The 24,203-nt window shown below is 37.0% G+C and overlaps 1 protein-coding gene across 1 annotated transcript; it reads right to left on the reverse strand.

Moving 5' to 3' along the window:
• Positions 1-395: 395 nt before the first annotated feature.
• NEK5 (NIMA related kinase 5) lies at positions 396-23,843 on the reverse strand. The gene is made up of 22 exons (XM_041407361.1): positions 23,701-23,843; positions 21,850-21,946; positions 20,411-20,508; positions 18,386-18,469; positions 18,208-18,278; positions 16,933-17,019; positions 15,795-15,849; positions 13,612-13,816; positions 13,447-13,515; positions 11,834-11,970; positions 8,369-8,562; positions 7,009-7,075; positions 6,548-6,667; positions 6,187-6,270; positions 5,984-6,088; positions 4,992-5,072; positions 4,098-4,166; positions 3,212-3,335; positions 2,891-3,016; positions 1,756-1,893; positions 991-1,078; positions 396-582 (listed from the first exon to the last, which is right to left on the reverse strand). Exons 1-22 carry the CDS (start codon positions 23,815-23,817, stop codon positions 396-398), a joined length of 2,403 nt encoding a protein of 800 aa, XP_041263295.1. The 5' UTR covers positions 23,818-23,843.
• Positions 23,844-24,203: the final 360 nt, after the last annotated feature.

Genomic DNA, 24,203 nt, shown 5'->3' on the forward strand with positions numbered 1-24,203 from the left:
TTTACTGTTACTATATAAAACTCCTGAGCAGCTGCTGTTACTACGTAGGGTCAGTACCATGTAAATGAAACTAGATTACAAAGCTGTGCTGGCAGTACACACTGATTATGAAAAGCTGGAAGAGATTCTTAAAACAAGGAGTTGATTTATCTAGGGCAATAAAATACACAAACTAGGAGACTCTCTTACATGATACAAAAATGGTTAGAGTACACAATCAGAAATTTGTTTAAGCAAGACTTGTCAGGTATGTCCAGGTAAGAATAATAGATGAAATAGCATTTCAGTCTGGATGAGAATTTTTCAATGTTCAGATATCTGAAATGTACCCTGATTTGTTTTTCTTTTAAAGAAAAAGAATCAAAGCTGCCTTCTTCATGTGCATCAACACCAAATTACCCATTATTATTTTCTAAATCATCATCAGATTCTCCAAGTTTGTGAGGTAAACTCATCTTTTCTTCATCTGTTTGACTTTTATTTATTGAAAAGATGTGAGACTCTTCTGCTGGAGAAGTTGACAATTTTTCCAGAGATTCTTCCAGCTCGTGTCTGAGTTCATCTTCAGAATCTTCAAAATTTCTGTACAGTAAAACAAGAAAATTATATTAATTAAATGAATATAATTTCATAGCAAACCTTTCTCCATTCAAGGACTACCAGGGTTTTTTTAAACACTTTATAAATAATATACAAGTAACACACCTAATGTGAACTTCTGTCTCTGTCAGATTGTTTACCTGTATTTAAAAGGCAAGAGAAAAGAGCTGCAAGGCCATGTTGATATTTCTGCTGTAATATTTAATGACATTTTAAATGTAATTTTTAATGAATTTGAATTGGCTGTGACAAATTCCAGAACTAAAAGTTAAATTAGCAGACTGTAAGTTTTCTTTATTTATGAATTTTTAAGAACACAGTAAAACTTTAGGCAATGCAACCTAAAAAACTGTCCAGTTGTGGATTTTTCTCTTGATGTGCTTGACTTACGTGTCTTCACCATCTGATCTTGGCTCAAGTCTACCTTCATCAACATCAACAGCAGAGTATGTTTCTGAATCATCTTCCTTGTTTTCTTCTGGAGGCAACAGAGTTAATCTCCCTTCTGTAAAGAAAGAGAAACTTTCCCTCAGCTGTATAGTAGAAAACTATAAAAGTATGTGTAAAGGAATAGAGGAATAGCAAACAAATAAATGCTTGAAGTGTTTTGTTGTTCAAATTACAATGTAAATGTCACACTTCTGTTGATGCAAAGTAAATGTAATTTTTTTAACAGTGTTACCTTAGGAAAGTGGGCTGCAGTGCAGGTGAGTTTGAGTCAATTGCAGTGTCAGCTGTCTCACCATGGACCCTGTTGTAAAGTCACCACTGTCATTTAAATCACATGTATTTGAATAGATGCTTTTTACAGGGTTCTTCAAGCTCAGCAGTTGCAGGGGCTAGCTCCAGGTTTGTGGTACCTACCAGCCTGCTGGCAGTAGCACCTTTCCTTTGTCTAGCAAGGCAAAGGTCAGAATTACATATGAAGGTAATAGCCAGTGAGTAGGGCTTGCCCCTTTCCCTGCTTTTGAAAAGAGCAATATCCTGGAAGAGGCCTCTCAGCGCTTCAGGGACAGAGCAGAGGTTCTGTCCCTGCTTTTCTAGGTTGCCAACTGCTTCAAAATGTTGTTTCTCATCACAGACCCTCTGTCACGGGTAGAAGAAATATTACACTAAAGAAAAACATGCAGAATTTACAGGAAAAAAACATCCTACCTTTGTCTTCCTCAAAACAGATAAAGGAATCATCAGACAGCTCTGCTTTTGCTAAGATGCTCAGGAGTGTCTCTGGTGGTGTCTGTTTCCACTGCTTCCTGTTTTCTGGGATGTCTTCAGGCAGAATAACATGGTGAGCTGAAGAACACCAAGGTTCTTAGGTCACCAAAGCATTACTTAGCTCAGCACTGTCTTTTGTCAGATTCATACTTTCTAGTCTCAACACTGATTTCTTCTTTTTGTGCAATTCTGATTTTTTTTTTTTCCTTTATGGAATACTCCTGATTTTTTAATAAGTACTTGATCTGATGGATAGGGAAAAATGGTCTGGACTACTCATCACTAAAAATGTTTAACACCGGTTTTAATGGTTAAGTAACTTCTTATTAAACCTGGAACAGGCAGGTGCAGTTTCCCTGAGCAGTCCTTACTCTGAAACTTGTTGGATTCTTGGTTTGAAGGAGCTTAACAGAAGTTCTGTTTCTTTTGTGCCCAGTGGTCTTTAATCTAAGGCAGAATGAACAAAAGGTGGTGTATTAATAATATTCTGCTTTGTCTTTACTATCCATGCAAACTCTTCAGGTGATTTTTTGTCTATCTTGGTGTGCAGAGCGTGCTGGAATGCTGGAAGAGTTCCTGTTTGCAGAAACCAGCCACTGGAGATACTTGTCTGCCTGGCAATGCACACAGTGGTACTGTAAGGAGCCTAGGGACTTTTCTCAAGTGGAGCATCCCCACAGCCACAGCGGGGTGAGGTGGCACTTGTGACAGTGGTGGCACCGCCGCTGTGTGCAGAGGGAAAACAGAACTCCACCACGCTCCAAGGATGGCACTGGTACTCACTGCCCTGTTGCTGTGTGTCATCAGCTCAAGGCCTGAGAAAGTGGTGATGATTAATTGAATAGACTGGCATTTTGAGCCAGAGTGATTGATAAAACACAGTGCTCCTGATACGTATGAGCAACACAACATGATTGCAGTGTGAGAGGGGAAAGTGACAATTGTTTTCTGTGGCTTAACACGTACAATGACCTCTGCTGTTACAAAGTCCTGCAATTAAAAGCCTGCTGGATCATGTGAACATTCAGGTATGGATGAATTCAGTCTGAATTTTAGGTGCTCAAAACTTTCTCACCAAGTTCATTTCCAGCCATAGTAGGACATGCAGATGTGACATCAGCACCAGCTAAAAAATTCAGTAGTGTCTGAGGGGCTCCAGGTTGCCAATGTTTTCTGGGTTTCTTCATATCATGTATGGACTCTAAGGGGAAGAAATAGAAGAGGCAAAGTTCTTTGGATTTTTTTTGTCAAGTAGATGTCCCTGTGATTATAATATTATGTGATATAAAGAAAGAGTTCATGAGATAAACTTGCTATAGCCTGAGTTACTGAATTTATGTAACTCCTATATAATTTTCAGGATTAATACTCAGCATTGCATTTCCCCAATAAATACCTTTTGGGTAGTCAGACAGTTTTTCCAAAGCTCTGTCTGTATGATTTTCATAAACTTCCACCAATTTCTCCTTAAGATTCGCACCATCCACAAAAGTTAAAGTCTCATTGAGTTTATCTAATACCTGAAAAAACAATAAGTTACTCTGGAAGCAGTAAACAAAGATGGTACAATAGCTAATCCCTTCTCATTTTACTGTGTTTGCCAGCCAACCTCTGGTATGCACAGGAAAATTGTGTAACAAAAAGTGAAGCAGCAGGACTCAGAAGCCACATTGTTCATCAGAGGGCTGCATGGGGCTCCACAGAGATGTGAAACAAAAGAATGACAAAATAGTGCTTCATAAATTAAAAATATATATAATAAATTTTTTTTGTTGCTGTTAGGAATTTTTTTTTAAATTCTAATATACTAATAAAATCTTAATATGTAGCTATTGCATGTTGATAAGCCACAAATATAATTTTACTAAATGAAAACATAATATTGTCTGTAGTTGTTCTTGCTTTGTGATACAATACAATACCATTTCATTTCTGAAAAGAAACAGAAATGTACTAAAACAATCTACAAATTAAATTTAGCATCTGCAGACTAACTCAGTTTTGAGATAAATTCTTCCTCTCAAGCCATTTTAGAACACTTAAAAATCTGCACTCCTTCATTTTACCACGTGAAAGACTGACCCAAGTATCACCCAATTTTCTTGTAAGCAATTATCCTCTTGTAGAAGGGCAGACATATGCAACATGACAACAAATCCTCAATAGGAAGCTTCATTATAACAAAGGCAGAGGGTGATGGTAATGGAAACAAATCTTAGATCATGGAGCTGTCATGGTTCCAAATTTCTAATGTAAATGCTGTGAATATAACTAAAACATACCTCTGCTTCTTGAATGCTGTCCTCCTCAGGAAAACATACATCTAAATTAATTTCAAATTTTACTCCTCCCTAAAGAAAATTCACATGTTAATAATTTGTTCTAATAAATAGAAGCATTTAATTAAAAGTACACAGATTATATGGAACTACAAATTTGAAAATTATTCTTCTATTGAAAATAACTTCTATTTTACAACATTCTTCTTCTGCTTAAGAAGATCAAAGTTGAACATACTGGACAAAAACAGACCTCCTTAAATATAATCCTTTTCCTTTAGTGGTACTGTAAAATTACTGCATCCACTTTTGATTTTAAGGGCTTTTGGTAAACATTTAATTCAAATCATTGCAATACACAGAGTTGGTTCTTACAGCTGGTTGTCAACCAGAACTAAAATTGAATACTGTACTGCTTCCACACAATATTTCATAAAAGACTTTTAGTCGATTTCACAGTGATCTTATGGTCAGAAATATTCCTGGTATCTTATGTGCATTTCTAATTCAATTCTCGTCTCCTTCTATGATTTTGAAAGCAGTATAGGGAATCACATTTTATAACAAAATATTTTAAAATTAGCATTCTTGACTAGACTTGAATCTACTTAGACTTTGAATAAACATGAGTTCCCATGCACTACTAATGCAGTTTGATATAAGGAGGAGGAGGTAGAGATTGATTACTAGGTGGGAACATCTAAGGCGAGTTTTCCTCACATGGTCAGAAAACTCATTTATTTTCTTCTGATATTAACTTTTAACAAACAGAAAACCAGCACTCTTAATTGACTCTCAAATAACTTCATTTCCAGACCTACCATAGCAATACAGTAATTTGAAATGTACAGATATAATAAGAAATTTTTTTAAAAATACAACAGTAAAGATGGATACTTTTGTGTTATATCTCTTTTCTAATATTGTTTGGTCTTCCCTATCCTGGAGTTTGATTTGCTTAAAGTTTTCCTCCATATCCTAGAAGGAGAAAACAAAAAACAGTTTTAATTACACTCTTTGTAACTGAATATATGTATACCACATAAAGAAAGAGACTTCTTTAAGCAGCAAATATAGTCATGAATTTCCTTTACGAAGATTTTCAAGAATATTCCATTCATTGCCAATTCTCGCTTATCTGGCAAAAGAAAAACAGAAACTCTTGCACAAATTGCAAGCCTCTGATTTTTCAAAAACCCATGTTAGAAAGATACAGTACTGTGACAAGATAAAAATAATACAGATTTTTATTTTTTATGATCACATGCAAGATGACTCAAACTCATTTCATTCTGGAAAACTTTAGAAGTGATTAAAATCAAGATTTTAGTGGAAACCTATGCCTGTAAAAAGTATAGCCCTGTTTTGCAATATCTTGTTTTCTGGCAACAACTAAAAATATTTAATTACTCCTTTTCATATTATAATGACTCCTATAAGAATGCATCAGAGAAAAGCAAAGTAAATAATAGTATACAGCTTCTTCTGTGATCTGTGGCAATCAGTGCATGCCTTCAGCCTCAAGAGAAACCATAACAATTTACAGATTTTACTTTTATTCAGTTTCTCCAAAAGATGGAGAGCCCATGAAATATAGTCACAGAAGGCAGACCCAAAATCTAATGTTTCTTTATCATTATCATGCATTTCCCATCAAATCACTGGGAATCCAAATTCTCTCCTAATTTGGCTGCCTATAACCCACTTAATTTCATCAAGTGAAATTAATTTTCATTTCATTTCATTTCAGAATTCATTTTATTAAAACTCAGATCCAGGATCACTGAGGAGGATACTACTGATATTGGCAGATTTGTCCCAGAGAATGAATCAAAGACAGTGTGGGACTCACACAGAAAGACCTATTTAGAAGGAGATGGTACTGATACCTGAAGTGACTTTTCTCCTGTTCCAGATATATCTTTGTTTTCAGACTGTTGCTCAGCTTTCCCTTGCCTCACAAGATAGGTTTTATCTTGTATTTTCTGGTTTTCCTAAGGAATATTTTTTAAAAATGTTTATTTCAATTCCCAATAAAGTATTCTAGCATAAAAAAGTAAATATGAATACCCATATGTCTGAGCTTTGTTACCTGGAGTACTCCTGCTCTAACTCTGAATTCTTTTATATCATTGTGGTATTCTTCCCGAATTTTCTGCAATTGTTTCAAATACTCCTATTAAAGAACAGTAGGGTAGAATATGTTTTTAATAAACCAAAGATAGAAAGAATAAATGTATTTATATATGTTCACATAAGATAGAAGTATCTGTTTGTCACCCAAAAGCAAAACTATAGAGGTATATTGTTTCTCCGTTAAAAGATGGAAAAAGAATGGAAAAGAATCAATGATGGAAAAGAGAATCTGATGAAAAAGAATTCTTATGCCTGGAACACTACTGTCAAGAGTATAAGAAGAAAGTTTTAGGCAATTAAGGAAGAGATTCATTTACCTGTTCTTTCATTTCATTCTTTCTAGACGTGTTTTGCTGATGGTTTTTGAGATGCTCTTCCTTGGTTTTCTGCTGCTGTATTTGGTCATGATATGGGTCAGCAGAGGATGGTCGCAGTCCCTATGGATGTACAAATGAATCCCAGAGCAAATGAGTTTCATTTAGAATCCTCTCCTTTAGTGCTCACTCAATTCACTCTCCCTGTTCTACTGAAGAATGCAGTAAAGGAAAGTGTATGTTTTTGCAGGAAAAAAATCACAGTAGAATTTTACATTGTTACAGTTTTGTATGAGGAAATAAAACCTCAGGATGAACACTGCAGAGCAGATCAGGGAATTTGCTAGAGCAAAACCTTCTACCTGACAGTGTTACAGTTTGCTTTTCAAAAAACATCCATTCATCTTTGGATTTTCATTCTCCTTCTTTTACAGATTTTATTCTCTGGTTCATCATTTACCTACCATCTGTTTTTCCACTTTAATCTTGTACTGCTGGGCTTCAAACCGCCTTTGAAGAAATTCTGCAGTCCTGAGAGAAGAAAGTGATGTACATATACTATGTTTTATATCACAAACTCTGCTACCTTTGCACAAATAATTCTCTATAGGTTCTACAACATATGACAAACCGAACTTTCTTTATACTACATGGATATATAAATGTGGATAAAATATGTATAAATATGACACAACAGTAAAATAAGGAAACATTCTTTCCTGGCATTCCTTTTCCTATTACTTCAGTTACTTAAGCCTTTTGAAGAGTGCAGCAAAGGCCTTCCACCTTTTATTTGATAAATGGTTGAAAGCATTAATTAAACCAATTGTTATTGAAAGCATTAATTAAAACAAAATTTATTTCCCTGGTCCTCAAAATGAGTGGAAATTGTCATAATGGGGGCTGTATTGTCTTTCTCCTCTCTGCCTAATTCTATCAGGCAAACTTTGTGCATTTTCTAAACTTTTCCTTTGCTTTTTGCTGTAAAAAAACCATCAGTCACCTGTAAGCTCCCTGTTTCCCATTTATTTCATTTCCTGCCTCAGGAATCCACTTGTGCCGCAGGGAGACAAAACTGAATTGACTCTGTCCTTAAATAAGGCATCAGAAATTCAGGTCAGGAAAGATGTTCTAAATCTGAAGATCTGTAACTGAAACATTCTAAACACTGTTGTTGTTGAATGCAAATTAATGATTCCGTCAACTTTAAAGGAAAGCTTTGGAAGTATTCAAAATTTCTTTCTCAACGTTTTCAATGTTCATCCACACCTAAAATGGCCAGTCACAGAATGGACAGGAAATCTCCTAAGGTTGTACCTCTACTTTGTAACAGAAAAGCTTTGAAGTAAATAAACTGCTAGAGAAAGGGTCTTTATATCTGAAACAGAAATATAAGCGCTGCTTATATGGAAAAAAACCCCACTTTCATGGTCTGCTCTCACTCAGTTCCCTTCAGTGCAGAACTCCTTCTGATCTTTGTATTATTCTCATCCTGCTGTGAAAGACAGGCAGTGTTTATCCCTGGTATAATCAGAGATTCTACAGAAAGCTTACGTTTTACTTTTTACCCAGTAAAAGACGGGGCTGAGACTTGGGAGACATTTTGACAATGAAATGTCAAACACTAGGCCAATTCAAATGGAATTTCTAGATGAACAGGAATTGTGTTGTTGTCCGACAAACTTATGTAAAAAAAAAAAAGAAAAATTATCCAAGACGAAGGAGAGGAGGCATTCCGCTAAATCAGCTATGCCAGCCTTACTTACTCAGGAAGGCTGATAGTTCAAAATACGCAAGACAAAATAAATAGAGTGATGTGTTTACCAGTCGGGTGGTGGAGGAGCAACTTGTCCTTTTAGTTCATAGTAATCTTCAACTCTTTGGCTGATATGAGAAAGGTCATAATGCACATTAGCTTTCCTTTGCAAGCTCTCAAGCTTCTCATAGTAATGACCATAATGACCATGCACTCTAATGCTTCCTGGCCTTTCTGCCATATTAAATCTGGATGTCTGTGGCTGGAAATATAACAAAGGATGTTATTTATCCTGTACTCATATGTATCAGCACAAGTTTGAATTAACCTCCTGTACTTCTCCCCTGTCTGAGTTGCATGGTAATATGACTGTCTATGGTATAGTTAGTGTAAGTTTTCCAAATCCTTTCAAATATAATCCAGAAACTTCCAAACTTGTCAGGGCTTATGTGATCTCACCACTGCCTTTTCCTTTTCCCCTGTTCCATCAGCTCCTGTCATTAAGCAGCAGCTTACTCACATTGTTGTGAGTGAGTCAGCATAAGGCTTTGTACTCTGTAGCATCCTGGCCCTAGAGTCACTTCATTGTTCTGGAGCCTAAAGCACTGAATTATTTCCAGGACAGCCTCATTTTGACACGTGATAGGGAACCTGGGATGTAGCTCTGGACAGTACAGGCATTGATGGCTGCTTTCAGGGGAGCACTGTGCTGCTTCATTTCACATCTCTTTGATTACGAGCATGTGGGAGTTGGGCTTTCATTTCTCAAAGCCCTCACTGTGATGAAACATCCCTGTATTCCTCCTTTGAGACAAGACTGTCATTTCCATTTCTCATAAGAACAATGGAGAGAAGATGATCACCTAGCTAGCTGCCACTGCCTGATATAACTGTGGTCAGACATCCACAAACTTTTCCATTGTTGGAGACTATACGGTGCATGAGAAAAATGCTAAATTTTGCTTACTTTCTTACATAAATGTACATGAATCTAAGTATCACTTTCACAGTTAAATACACTAACTATTCCTCCCCATTTTCCTTCATAGATACTCTGAAAGTAGACTCATGTACCTGTGGTACAGTCCAGATTACAGTTGAATAAAAATTCATATCTGTGTAAGAAGAAAGTTTCCAACTGTCATCAAAGTTCCCAAGGAAGAAGTAACCCCAAGTGTTTATCTCATTCCTCAGTGAAGTAGGCTTTACAGTATGGTTTCCAGATGGCAATCCCAAGCAGTAGGAAGAACAAATTAGGCTATTCAAATAAATGCCAGGGGACTGAGAACTGTGACTAGTGAAGCAGGCATGCTTGACCAACTCACTAACATTCTACAATTAAATGACTGGCATGGAGACTAAGGGGACATTTCCTATCAGGCAACTGCCTTCATGCAGGCTTTTGACACTGTCTGCCATAAAATCCTCATAGGGAAGCTGATGAATTGAGAGTGAGATGAGCAGGCAGTGAAATTGCTTGAAAAGTGGCCCAAAGGATAATGATCACAGGGTGAAGCACAGCTGAAGGCCAGTAACTAAAATTCAACATCTTCACTAATGATTTAGATCATGGAGGAGAGGGGGGCAGAGTGCACCCCCAGCAGGTTTGCTGATAACACAGACTGGGAGGAGTGGCTGATACAAGACAGGGTTGTATTGCCATCCAAAAGGACCACAAAGGGCTGGAGAAATGGAATGACAGAAATTTCATGGAGTTCAGCAATGGAAGTGCAAAGTCCTACACTCTGCACCAGTATATGCTGGGAGCCATCCAGCTGGGAAGCAGCTTGGCAGGGAAGAAGAAGGGGGGGCTTGGTGGACAACAAGTTGACCATTAGCCAACAATGTGCCCTTGCTGAAAAGGTGAATGACATCCTGGCCTGCATTAGCAAAAGCATTCCCAGCAGGTCAAGGGAGGTGATCTTTTTGCACTACTCAGCATTTGTGAGGTCACACATGAAGTGCTGTATTTAGTTCTGAGCTCTCCAGAACAAAAGAGACAGTTACAAACTTGAAAAAGTCCAATGAAAGGCCTGGAGCATTATTCCTAAGAGGAAAGGGTAAAATAGCTCAGACTGTTTAGCCTGAAGGTGGGATCTTATCAATGGTTGTAGCTGCCTGAAGGGAGGGCGCAGAGAGAATGGAGGCAGACTTTCCTCTGGTGCCTAGTGACAGAACCAGAGGCAATGGGCACAAATTGAAACACAGAAGGTTCCCTCTGAACATCACAAAACATATTTTTCACTGTGGGGGAGGGTGACTCAGGGTGAGGCACAGGTTGCCCAAATAGGATTTAGAGTCTCCATCTTTGGAGATACCCAGCCAACTGGACATAGTCCTGGACAACTGGATCTAGATGACCCTGCCTGAGCAGGGGTGTGGACAAGGTGACGACCAGAAGTCCTTTTCAACCTTAACCATTCTGTGATTCTGTGAATCCTGAAGCAATATCTTCAAAGTATGGCACTATGCAAGTGTCCCTGAAACCCTGCACACTGTTTATTTGGATGTTGAAAGAATGTGGAAACATTCTGGGAATGTGTTCCCAGTGTAGGTCAAAACACTGTGGACAAAATTCTGCCTTTGATTATAGCAGTGAAAGGAAACTGTCTTTCCAACTTAATCCATCTCTGGATTTGCACTGGCACAAATGTAACTGTGAGGAAAATGAAGTCCTACGTTCCACACAGGGCCAGTATTAGTCATCGTTAGTGTTAGTGATTGCATGATGGACGCAGTTCTGGGAATTCCACATTACCTATCAGCAGTTAAGCTCATGTAACTGCAGTGTGCAGATCTGGGGGCTCCCAGATCCTAAATGGGCTGTGCTTATGTCCATCAGCATTCAAGGTACTACCTCATGCTCTTAAAGATAAACATAAATGTGTGCAGTGATGCTAAGAAAGAGGCTGGGCATAGCATACAGCTGATATCCTGCCTGAGGAAAGGAGAGGGTGGAAAACAAGCGAGAGACAAAGTGGTTGTGAAAAACTGGGCTTGCACTTGGGAGAAGGCTGTCAGTAACAAGTATCTGAGGCAATGGCAGTGAGTGCTGGTGATTTTGCCCATGAATGAGCTGTCAGAAGGGTTGAAGTAACAGGATCAGTGTATTTGCTTCTATAGCAAAAAATGCAAACATGGAGCTTATTCATCTTTGTGCAAACATAAATGCTAAGCATGTCTCAATCCTTTTGTTACAAAAGACCATACCAAAGCAGCCTAGATTCAGTATTTCCCATTTAGGCTTTCAAAACATCTCTTCTGAGGATTCAGGTACGTTTAACTGTCTCTACTGTCCTAGCAGAAGCATTAAGCTAAATACTTATTTTATATATATATAGCCAAACACATGTCTTAAGCCTTTTAAAGTAACTTTTTAAGTGCAGGCATTTGCTTTCTAAAGATTATATATATATATATATGAGTGTGTGTGTGTACAATAATGTATAATTCTGAAGATAATTTTGTTTGTGTATAAATATATATATGTGTATATATATATATATAGATATGCGAATATGGATACACAGTACCTGAATAATAGGCTGTTGTACTCTTGAAGGAGGCTTCCATTCATTTCTTTGAAATAATTCCTGTTTCTTGAAAGGCATCACTATTCCAGATTCCAGAGAAAGTGGGTCCTGGACTCTTGTTTTCTGAAGTTTATATGCTTTTTAACAATAAGAGATTAAAAAAACGCATTCTGTGCTCTCTTCATAATTAATGATCATGTGGTTGCAAACCATAGTAGGATGCCCACACCTAACATTGACAGGCTGGGTTAGTAAACATTTCTTACATCCTTTCACCATCATCACCATACCTCACACCATACCACACAAAGTTTTGCACAGCACACTGAATAAGAGGGAGACCTTTATATTCATGCTAGTTCCAAGAACACAAAACAGGAGGTCTAATTCACAGGCTCTGGGTGCCTGTGCTTAGGCATTCTCTTTCTAAACCAGACCCTCCATATGCTACAAATCACAAGGCAATGTTGTAGTACCTGTGAAATTTGGAAAAAAAGGCTGAAAAGTGAAAAATCTACTTTTACAGTTTCCCATGTAGGAGAATACAAGTACAGACCTTTCCACTTTGGTCAGTCAATATTTTGCAAATATCTTAGATGCAGTAATGAAAAGCAGTATCCTTTCTTGGGTTAAGTAGTTTCTAAGTGAGTTTTAAATCTTACATGAGTATTGACTGTTAGACTATCATGTTTGGAAGACAAAATGTATTAAAACTATGATTAAATGATCAGAGATTTTTTTTAAGTGCCTAAGTTATTTAGTAGTTCAGGCTTCTGTCCAAATTACATTGGTTGTGCGGGCAGATAAACCTCATTGAAAGTAATTTTCAGAATAACAGGGGTTCCTACACTACTGATTAATATTTTTTGGTGGGGGGAGGTGGGGGGAGGAGGGGAGTCCAAAGTGTTGTTAAGTAATTACCTAGGTTATTTTCACAGAACTGTTTTAACTGTTTTGATATTCCAAAGATAAATTCGAGGACTCATTGTGATATAATGAAGAATATATAATTACAACAAAGTTACACTGCCAGAAACATGCCAGATATTCAACAGTTCATAGACATATATTTAGCCTCATTCAGGTTTTTTTAGAAACTGCATACATAATCTGGTCTATCAATGGGCACTAAATCAAAATAGAGTTCACTGTCTCACAGTTTAATAAAATTTGTAAGACTTTGTAAAATACTTTCTTATTGTTTTGTAAAACACTATGGAGCATGTCTTACAAGATTTATGCTTTTTTCACACAGTAAGGATGCTTTTCATGTGACAGACACAAACAAGACCAAAGCCTCTCACTTCTGGAAATTCTGTTTTATAAAGAACCAAGATTAACGTTTCAGCACTTTCCTACGGCAGCTCTTCTGGATGACCTCAGCTGAAGAGCTGGTGTTAAAGCTGTCTTTCCCTGAACAGGACAGCAGTGCTTCTTGCCTGGGTGAATGGTTCTGCTGTTGCAGTTCTCTCCTCTGTTTACTTTTACACTTGGGTGAAACCCTTCATCCAAATGTGCAGTAAAGACTGCTGGAGAAAGTTACACCCAACAGTTGTATCATAACTAACAAATGTTACTGTAGAACTAATGATACACAATATTATTATCATTACCTTGTATCTGCTTGCCTCTAGAGTGAGATGCTGAAGGCCTTTTTCTACATACCACAGCGTGACTGAGTTCTTCCCGTGCTGCCTATCAGAAAAAAACAATATCTGACAGAACTGTTTATGCTACTTTCATACCTGTTTTCTCTCAGCAGGCAGCGGCACAGTCACTCACCTCAGGGGGCAGATACCTGAGAACAAGTTTCTGCAAGAAGGGCTTCCTTAGGATAGAATTGATGGATGGTCGATCTCTCGGAGATATTTTAAACAGCTGGGAAATCAATATCCTCAGGTCGTAGGAATAGTTAGGAGACACTGGTTGAAAACGTCCTCTGCAAATCTTCAGCACCAGCTCATGCAAACTATTGCCTTGAAACTTAATTAGGGAAAACAGTGAAAAGAGGACAGTAAGTGTTGCTGGTTCAGAATTATGGACTAGACAACCCAATTTGAAAACAGGTACTTGTTGACACAATCATAGAATGGTTTGCATTGGAAGGGACCTCAAAGATCATCTCATTCCAACCTCCCTGCCATGGGCAGGGACACCTTCCACTGGACTGGGCTGCTCAGAGCCCCATCCAGCCTGTCCTTCCGCATCAGGGATGAGGCATCCACAACTTCTCTGGGTAACCTGTGCCAGTGCCTCACTACCCTCACAGTAAAGAATTTCTTCCTAATATCTATGTTTACCATCTTCCAGTTTAAAGTCATTCTCCCTTGTCCTATCATTACATACCCTTGTCAAAAGTCCTTCTTCATCTCTTTCAGGCCCTCTTTAGGCACAGAAAAACTGCTGAGTCTCCCTGGAGCCTTCTCTTCCCCAGGCTGAACAACCCCAGCTCTCTCAGCCTGTCTTTGTAGAAGAGATGTTTCAGCCCTCTGATCATTTTTGTGGCCCTTCTCTGGGCTCATTCCAATAATTCCATGACCTTCCTTTGCTGGGGGCTGCAGAGCTGGATGCAGCACTCCAGGAGGGGTCTCTCAGAGCAGAGTAGGTGGGAGAAGCCCTGTGCTGTGGAATCCCTCCGCAAATCCTTCCTTGCTAACCATGGTTTGATGTAGAAAATTAATATAAATACTCTCTGATCATGTTTTCCTGCTTTTAGCTGCACAACTAAAAGGTCTAATGACATCTGTACCTGGAAGAGTTTTATTCACCCTTTGCTGTCAGACAGTAACACAGGACCCCATCTTTCCAGAATGAAACATGATGTGTTTTGCCAAAAGCTGCTCAACAGAGATCTACATACATATTGTCTTCACAGGGTCCACCTTCAAAACCTCACTTCACCCAGCAGCCTCTGCATTCTGTGCTCCCACCAGAATGAAGATATAATCCTTATCTTTTAACAAGTGACGCCAGTCAGATAATTCAGTCCTCTCAGCTCACTGAGAGACAAAAAAAAACCCAAGTTTTTTTTTCTTTCTAAAATCACCCTTTTATTTATGTGGCAATTCCGAAGGTGGTAGAATTGAATTCACCTTAGCTTCGCTGGCATTTCCTGTCTACCTGTGCATTGAGTCACTGCCTTCACACTGAAACAGTGGGCAGCAATATGGAATAAAACACCTAATATTCATACAAAGTAATATTTCATGTTTTGCCACTTTGTGAAATCAGCAGTTTTCTTCAGCAGTATCCCCCTTGCTCCTAGCTCAGCACAATTTGCTCTATTAGTGCTGCTCTACCTTCTCCCACATCCGAGCTCAGCAAAAAGTCAACATCTGCTGGTCCCAGGAATCTGATCCTTTTCCTGCTGTCAAGATTAGTTTATGCTGTGTTCCCTTCTCCATATAATAGCCACAGGCTGAGGCTCAGACCAGGCTGAGGACAACACAGCTTCCTAAAGATGCTATCTCGGCTGTTTTCTGACATAAATGTGCTTTCAAACAAAATATATTGCCTTTAGGAAAATTCTTCCTGGGACTCAAACCACTTTCTGGGGAAATGTGGGGTTTAGGTCCTTTAGTAAGTGTAGACTGGTCTTTTCAAATAGAAATGAGTAAAATTATAATACCTAAGCCTAGTCTTGAAAGCTGTCTTTTATTCCTTCCATTGTTTATCTGTCTTGAAAACGTTTAGTAATTTTTAAAGAGCCAATATATCTTCAAAGTTTGTACACATGCATATATGTAAATTATAGGACTACAACATAATACTTTTTATTTTATTACACACAAAACAGATACAATATGAAAAGTTCAATATTAGCAGTCGTTCTTTAATATCAATAAATAAGATGAAAATAACTCTTGTAGTTGACTGTGAATACTATTACTACTACAGGTTTTGCAAGGTGACCACTATATTTTCTAATAATATGATAAGGAGATGATTGTACAGTACTTACAGGATGCTTTAGTGCACACAGCTCATAAAGCACACAGCCAAGAGACCAAATATCTCTGTGAATAAGAAGTAAAGTTTCAATGAAAAGTCTATAATATTTTCATCCATGTAATCAGTACCTCTTATCAGCTCCCAAATTTATTACCATTATTCTGTCACAGACTGGTGAAAATTTTATTTTTTCTTAAGATGCACTAAAAAGAACAACTAGAAATTTATTTTTAGTTGTGGCACCAGTGTTTCTATGGTATCTAATTAGGTTTTTTAATTGTAATTTGAAAAGGCACATGATACAGGAAGTCTACTTAATATTTATAGCACGATGAAGGACAAAGCTGATTTGATAGCTGGGGAGACAATACAGGAGTAAACTTGTCTGAATAGCACCTGAGAGCTGAGATGCTACTCTGAGCTCCAGGACATTTGGTGTTGATCATATTCCCCACAAGGAGAAGGGGGTCTAGGCTCACTCACCTCCTGACTTTGCAGTGCTTCTCATCTGGTATTTTGTGGTAAGCCTCAGACCTATTTATCTTTCCTGCAGCTGGCTACTGCAAATTTCCAAAGCAGCCAAACTAGCAGTTTTCATTTTAGTGTGCTTTTATAAATAATAAATGAGTGTATCAAAAATCTTTACACTTGGAACTGTAAAGATGCATTGTTTCTTACATCTTGGAAATTAGATAAATTTGGTATTTGATGAAGAAGCAGATTAAGCAAAGGGAAAAATACTGGTTTGCAATTCCCACCACTACTAACAAGAAGTATTAAATGAGAGTTTAAAATAGAAGTAATTTTATAAAGCCGAAATATATAATTATATTAAGCCTTAAGATTAATCACAGCAAAGTCATGATTGCTATATTTGGGACATTGTAAGTGAAAATACTACTGACATTTTTGTATACTATAAGGTAGTTGTTGTGTACAATGATGCACCTAATCATTGTACACAATAATACAAAACTTCACAAAGGGTGACCATGAGAAATTCCCATGCTCTGTACAAATACTGATTTAAATCATATTACTATTCTTTTAAAATATTCTTTAAAATATTTATATTATTCTTTAAAATATTCTAAAAAGTCCGGTCATGCCTGCACATCCTCACACACGTAGGAAGGAAAGAGACTTACGTTTTGTTGTTGTATGGTCGATTTTCACATATCTCAGGTGAAAGGTAATAGGGGGTCCCTACACAGGTATGGGCAAACTCTGTAGTACTAATGAAACACAATGAACAGAAAGGCTTACACACTGCAAAAAACTGGCAAACAACTGAACTAGAGACTTCTCTGCCACAGGTTAAAACAGGGGACATTACTTCTGCTCTCCAAATAGCTGAATAATGGAACATCCCATGAAAAACTACGGCATTTCCCAGTTCTGTGTGAAGTTCTGTGTAAGTTCTCCACTGTTTTAATAGTGGAGAGTGTTTGCACTTCAACAGAAAGCACAGCAATTCCCTGTCCTTTATCTTGGTCCACAAGCCTTTCATTCTATTTTCTCTCTTATAGCTGAGGAGGGGAGTAACAGAGCTTTTAAGGACACCTGGCATCCAGACAGTGTCAGCTCTCCACAGAAACTTAATTCACTAGTTACAGGACAAAAAGTACTGTCAAGCACAAATTATATTGTTGTATAAGTCTATTACATTTTGGTTTTGTTTTTTTTTTACATATTTTATTTTCTGAATGTCTTGGACATTCAAATTCTGAGGTTTACTTCCTATCTGCTGGGTGCTGTTCTGCTGTGTAGAAACAATCGTTACAGCAGCTATGCCCAGAACACTTCCAAAGGAAGACACTCTGGGCATCAGTAGTCTACATACTGAGAGCTGAGTTCTGTCAAAGATAATCAAAAAGCACAAAAAGAGATCAAATCTAAGCACTTCCCTGTTGTTATCATGCCCCCGGCATGTTTTGGCCACACCTGGCCACTATCCAGGATAGGCCAACCTTGTCCCCAAAGTCATTAAAGACAAGGCCTCCCTTTTTGGGAGAACAATAGAGATGAAAGGCCAGCCATGCTATGTTCTCAGGCCCAGGTGGTCATTCTGGGTATTTAAAAAAAATAAACATAGGCTCTGTCTTGGACAACACACAACATATGTCCAAACTCTCTTCCTTTACTCTCTCTTTAGTTTTAAATGCTCTTCACTTTTGTTTTTATGAGATAACAGAAGTCATTGCCAACAGCTGCATGAGCAAGGACTGTATCTCCAGAAACAGATCTGTGGTACCATGCAGGATGGCATGTTTTAGGATAACAGGAGAAAATGTAGTGTCAGACCCTTTGTATCCCTTCAGCAAGTACAATCCACAAACAATTTGCATGTTCAGGCTGCATTCTGGACATTCACAAACATTCCATTTGGGGCAGGTCACAGACTGATTAAAAACCATGCTTACCTGTTCATCTGTCTCGCTATGCCGAAGTCCCCAAGCTTTGCCACCTTTCCATTATTGCTAAGAAAAACGTTCTGCAAATAAACCCAAAAGCAGTATGTGATAATGAAAGCTGGCAGGCCTTCTCGAGCATATGTTTCACAGGACAAAATAACCCCCTCTCCAGTATCAGTTTTACTACCTGTGTTTTTATATCTCTGTGTAAAATCTTCTTGTCATGAATATGCTTCAAGCCCAAGGAGATCTGCACAAACCAACTGAGAATCTGCGATGAAAGTTACAGAGATAGATACCTAAGAATTAGTGTGACTTTAATGGGGCATCTTACTGAAATATATAAAATAAAGACAACAACAAAATCTAAAATATATAGAACATATGCAATGTAAAACAGTGAAAAAGGTATTTTTAAAGTTAATGCCATAGATTTTTCCTTTCCATTTAGTGTTCTCACTAAACTAAATGGAAATAGATACCTACCCTACTTCCCTTATCACCATCAAGTTTTCCCTGACTGTGCCAGGACATGCACTTGTGAACAAGGACTGAAGAATCATGCCAAAGGAGAATAAGAATAATAGACCTTTTTTAATAAGTGAGGGAGTGCAAATAACTAAGACAGAATTGGGAAGTGGCCTCTTAATCCTCAGTGATGGAAGTCATACCAGCCAGCAGTAGTACTTGTAGTTGTACTGAATGTGATCCAGGAAACAAAAAAAAAAAAAAAGAAAAAAAAAAGAGAAAAAAGAAGGACTGAAATGTGGTGAAAGAAGTGAGATATAAAGAAACTTGTATAATAAGTAAGCACATGTGTTTATCCTTTATCCTTGGCCCAGTACAGCTTTTAAACATATATTTAATTTCCAATATACACGTGTCTTCTTAAATAAGGGTCTTTGGACTAAATTAAGAAACAAAACTACAACTTGCTGATATACTTCTCTATTTAGGAAAACTCATGCACATGAAAGACTTTGATTCAAGTAATAACCTTCTATTTAGCAATGCTTGACATAAAATAGATAATTTCCTGATTAGGGCTGATGCCACAAATGAGGCTTTCTCAGAAGTACATTTGAAAATATAGTTTAACACTATTATGTTAAATTGGGAAAATTTGCTTTCATTTCTTTGATTAGCAGATGTATCCTTAGTTTCTATACTTCATTCTTCTGTCTGTATTTCTTCTGCCTTGTACTGGATATGTATTATTCTGTGGCATTGTCAAGGGATTTGTGTGTTGGTTCTCTCCTTTGGGCCTCCATGATATGTGGGTTTGTCTTCTCTGTATTTTCTTTCATGTTCTCTCTGCCTCTAGTATGACTCCCAATAGGATCTTAAAATTCATGATTACTGAACCAGTAATTCACTTTCAACTGACTTCTCCACCAAGGAGTTCCTCTTTTACTACTAAAGCAAAAAGAAAAGTCACAATACTTTTTTTTTTCTTCAGTTTTATGCCTTAGAGTATATTTCCACTAGCAGGTTGGATAGTATCTCTTTGGTTTCTAAGCAAAATTTTATTGTTCCTGCAAAAGTAGATTTTATTTATTACTAAATAATCCCAGAGTTCAGTCCACTAATTCCTACATAAAGAAAATTTCCTTCAGAAAGTTAAGAGTTAGTAAAAAAATAAGGGAATAAATAAGGGATAGTGGGAAATCCTATTTCTGTGAATTGCAGTACTTATCATACTCCCTATTTACAAAATAAAATATACATGAACATGGCCTAAAAGCAGTCAGATATCTGAGCTTGTTTCTCTGTGCTGGTTTAAAATTTAAATGGCATCAGAGAAGTTGTGACTGAAATGAAATGAATGAGAGATTTACCACAGACTTCAGTACGAAAGAGGATATGCTGTGATGCAACTAGCACCAACAAATTAAGAATTTGTTTGTAATAGATCCTCCCAATAACTGGAAAGCACTATTTAAAAGAAGGTCTTCATGGTTTAATGGGTATATTACTAATGTAAAGAAAAAGTACATCTATGACACAAGAAGCAATAGGAGGAAGGGGGCAATAAAAAAGTCATCCTCATACTGCTAATGAATTCTTTTCAGACCTTAAAGAGTGCTAAAAAACCTTTCCATACTCCAACTAAAATCACCAAAGTTTTCTTTAAAAGTTCATTTATTACTGAATAATTCAAACCATGTGTTTCACAGAATATATTCTTCCCTCTAAAGAAAATGTCTTTCACCTGGTCCTCATCAAACAGCACTCCATGCTGCATATTTATCCTCTTCATTAAATCTCCACCATCACAGTATTCCATCACAATATATAGCTTGTTCTTTTCTAAAAGGAAAAGCATAATTTTGTCTTTATTCCTGTATTATTCATTAACACAGCAACAACTTATTTTTATTTTTACGGTCCTTCTTTCAAAAGGTAGCAGTTAACCTCTACCTGCTCCTCCTTTTTAAAGACTAACTGAGAAACCAGTGAAACCTGATGCAAAAATAAGATGTGAAAATATATTTAAATGGAGACTTAGCAAAATATTAAACACATGAGGAAATCCACAAGAGACCCCACTGAGAGATGTTCTTACAGGAAACTTAGCAGAATGCTCCAAAGTTCAGGTTTTTTGCTCAATAACTAAGTATGCAGTAAGGCTTGGGGAAAAAGTTAAAAGTAGACAATATTCCAAAAAAGCAAAAATAAAGAGCAGAGCTTGCTTAATAGAAAAATTCAACCTATTCTTACCTCTCTGGGGTTAGAAAACTATCTGATTTACATGACCCCTAAAACATTTACAGTCCTGGTCACAGAGAACAATTTGAACAGAAGCTGCAACTATAGCTTTTATGACATAAGGCACTGCTTATGGGAGAGGGAATTAGCTTTCATGGTGAATAGAATTCCTTCTATCTCCTTCAGTCCTGAAGAATTCTTTATCCTTAAGTGGTAATTCAAAATATATCTGAAGAAAAAAGGCTAGCACAGCATTATGAGATTGATACTTGATCCCTGGAAATAGTGTTGTATCAAGGTATGAAATGCCAATACTGTTTTTACATTCCAGATGCTGAAAGACATTTTCAGAGGTACTAACAGATGGCATTTCTATTTAATAGCCTCTTTTTGTGCTTGCCTGTTTTGTCTGCATGTACATGCATACATAAGTATGTATATATGTGTGCATGAATAGATGGTGTATGTATCATTATCATATAATGTCATATGTATGTGATGTGGATAAACAAAATATGAGGAACCCAAGGTTAGACCAGATAAAATGTTTATTCTATTTCTCACCTATTTGGTCAGCCATTTGTCCTATTTGATCAGCTTATTCCTTGCTACACTCAAAAGCTCTCCTCTATTGAAACTCTTAGAAAATTCCCATTAAACTGTGGACTCCAACAAGAAATCAAGACTAAAGTTCAACTTGTACAGTACAGAGAGCTCAGGATCTAGGATTCATGCCAAGTATCCACTCACACAGGTGAAAAACACAAGTGATGCCTGAATTTGATGCCTGGTGTCCATTTCTAGGAGTTGAGACCTTTCCCCATGTTTAAGTAAGGCATTAGGGACAGGGCTAGGAGTGGTCAACACTAACAATGCTAACAATGTAGGTTTTCTGCCTTCCACTCCTTCCACCACAATTAAAACAGAAATGTTAAAAGCAACCTTGCAAAGAAGCATAGAAGGTTACAATATTTGCATGCTTCATCTGGGCCAGCAGGATGACTTCTTTCTCAGAGGCTTCTTTTTCTTTCACAGGCATCTACAAATAATTAAGAAACTAAATTCTAGCAATTATATATTTAACCTTTTTCAAAAATAGTCACATTACCACACTATTCCCACAAATACAAAAATACAGTGTACCAAGACAATGTAGAAAAATTATAAAATATGATGTATATACAACATTAAAAAAAACTGCAGTGTATGTTTGAAAGTGTATTCAGTAATTGGAACATGACTGAAGTCAAACCCAATTTCAACATTTTACAAACAGGCAAATGTATACCTTTAAACTTAAGTTAAAGAATTTAAACTCTAAAGTTAAAGAAATCCCATAAGAATTTGAAAAGTATGGATGCAGATGACCCTGTAATGGCAACAGATGTGATGTCAAAAGATCAAAGTAAAAAGAAAAGAAATCCTTCATTTTACTGGTGTTACTTGTTCTTGTAACATACCAGGCAAACTCTTTGCCCTCTTACATTAATGAAAAACTTCTATTTAGCTTATTATGATCACACTTCCATCAACACTACTTAAAAATTCATTTCTCTGAGTATCTATCCTTCAAAATGTCCTCTTGTATTGGACTGTAAAGTTTCTTACCTTCATTCTTAAGAAATATTTTTGAAATGTAATCCTTAAAGACTTAAAAATCAGTAACCGAATAAAACACACTCTACCATATTAAAAAAAAAATAAATCTCTTGACTTCAAAGTAGCAATTTTCTGTCTCCAGCTTCTGATTTTTGAACAAGTGGGATTCACAGTAACATTTCATTAGCAGCCATTCTTTTAGTTGTACATCAAAATCTAAGATTAGAAATGCATGGGGTTTATTGGTCACGAGCAGAGAGAGAAACTATTCAGCTTTTAATTTAGCTGTCATTACTCATGTATCAGCTTTTCAGGTTTGAATCTGGAAGGCATACAGCTCTTTCTAGAACTCATTCTTCTACTGTAATTCTCTAATATATTAGAAATTCACTGGGGTGGCCCAGAATAGCAACAGACCTGTCAAAAGCATGTAGGCACTCATTGAAATGGACTGTTCAAACCCCTGAACTGAAATCACAGAGATTTGAAGTGCCTTTATGGAACCAGATCCAGGCATGGTACTCCCCCAACACCTGAGCAAGTGGTCCTAAGCTGCCTCTGCAGTCAGTGGGAAGGAAGGCAGAAGCTTCATGGCCCAACTGAGCTCATTCTAAATCAGAAATCTAAAACACATGTGACCAACAGCTTCCTAAAATGACTTAATTCTCTTGTTCTCCTTGAAAGGGTGTCTGGCCAAGCAGCTCAGTTGCTGACAGCACCAGAATGGAAAATTAAAATCAGACGAGATTAATCGAACTGCCATAAACAAAAATGAGAATTGCAAAGAATCCATGGTGAATTACTCCTGTCTGAAAGATGGATGTGGGAAACAAGGAAATTAAAAAGTTTAGAGAAATTTACCACAGAATTGTGATTTGTTACTTTAGTGGCAATATTTTCATTGTAGTTGAATCAACTATTACAGAATTTGAATTAGGCAGTGCCACACACTGTAGGCAGAAAGAAGCTTTGAAAAGAACAAAAATGCAGTAAAAAGCTAAGACTTAATATCAAAACATGTATTTCATCTGTGCTTTTAAAATAATAAATTCATAAAGAATACAATCTTTGGAAAGCTTAGTTCTACATAATTGAGATGGAACTACAAAGGAGATAAAAAACAACCTAAGTTCATACCCAGCTAAATGCAAGTAGCATAACCTGGTAAATACAATTCAGGTTTTTTTGTTTTACCTTAGTTAAATTGATCTCTTTGATAACACATGGCTCATCATCCATTTTTCCTTTTGCCAAAAATATTTTGCCAAAAGATCCTTCTCCAATTTGTTTAATGAGTTCGTATTTATCCATGATGTATTGTTCTTAGAGCAGTGGCTAAAATAAAAATTCCCCAAATTAGTACTGCACATAGCACTTTAATATGCGAGTTGGTGCTACTGAAATAGGCACTACCTTTTAAGGTTGTCATTTTTATTACTTTTTGTAACATTACTGCTGTTGATTCTTCCTAAAAATACCATGTCCTGGAAGTATGCAAATGATTGCAGATCTTAACTTTTAATAAGCAGCAAGTTTATAAGTGTCTAATAAGGAAAAGCATAGTGCACCCTAAAGTAAATGGATGGAAAGGAAGTACAGAGTACTGTATAGGATTATGATATGATTTTGTAAAGAGTGACATTATTTCGTGAATGGAACAATACTGTGGAATTGATCTTTTAATGGAAAAAAAATCT

This window comes from Onychostruthus taczanowskii, unplaced genomic scaffold, assembly GCF_017590055.1.
Source record: "Onychostruthus taczanowskii isolate IOZ18803 unplaced genomic scaffold, ASM1759005v1 scaffold26, whole genome shotgun sequence".
In the NCBI taxonomy this organism is placed as follows: Eukaryota; Metazoa; Chordata; class Aves; order Passeriformes; family Passeridae; genus Onychostruthus; species Onychostruthus taczanowskii.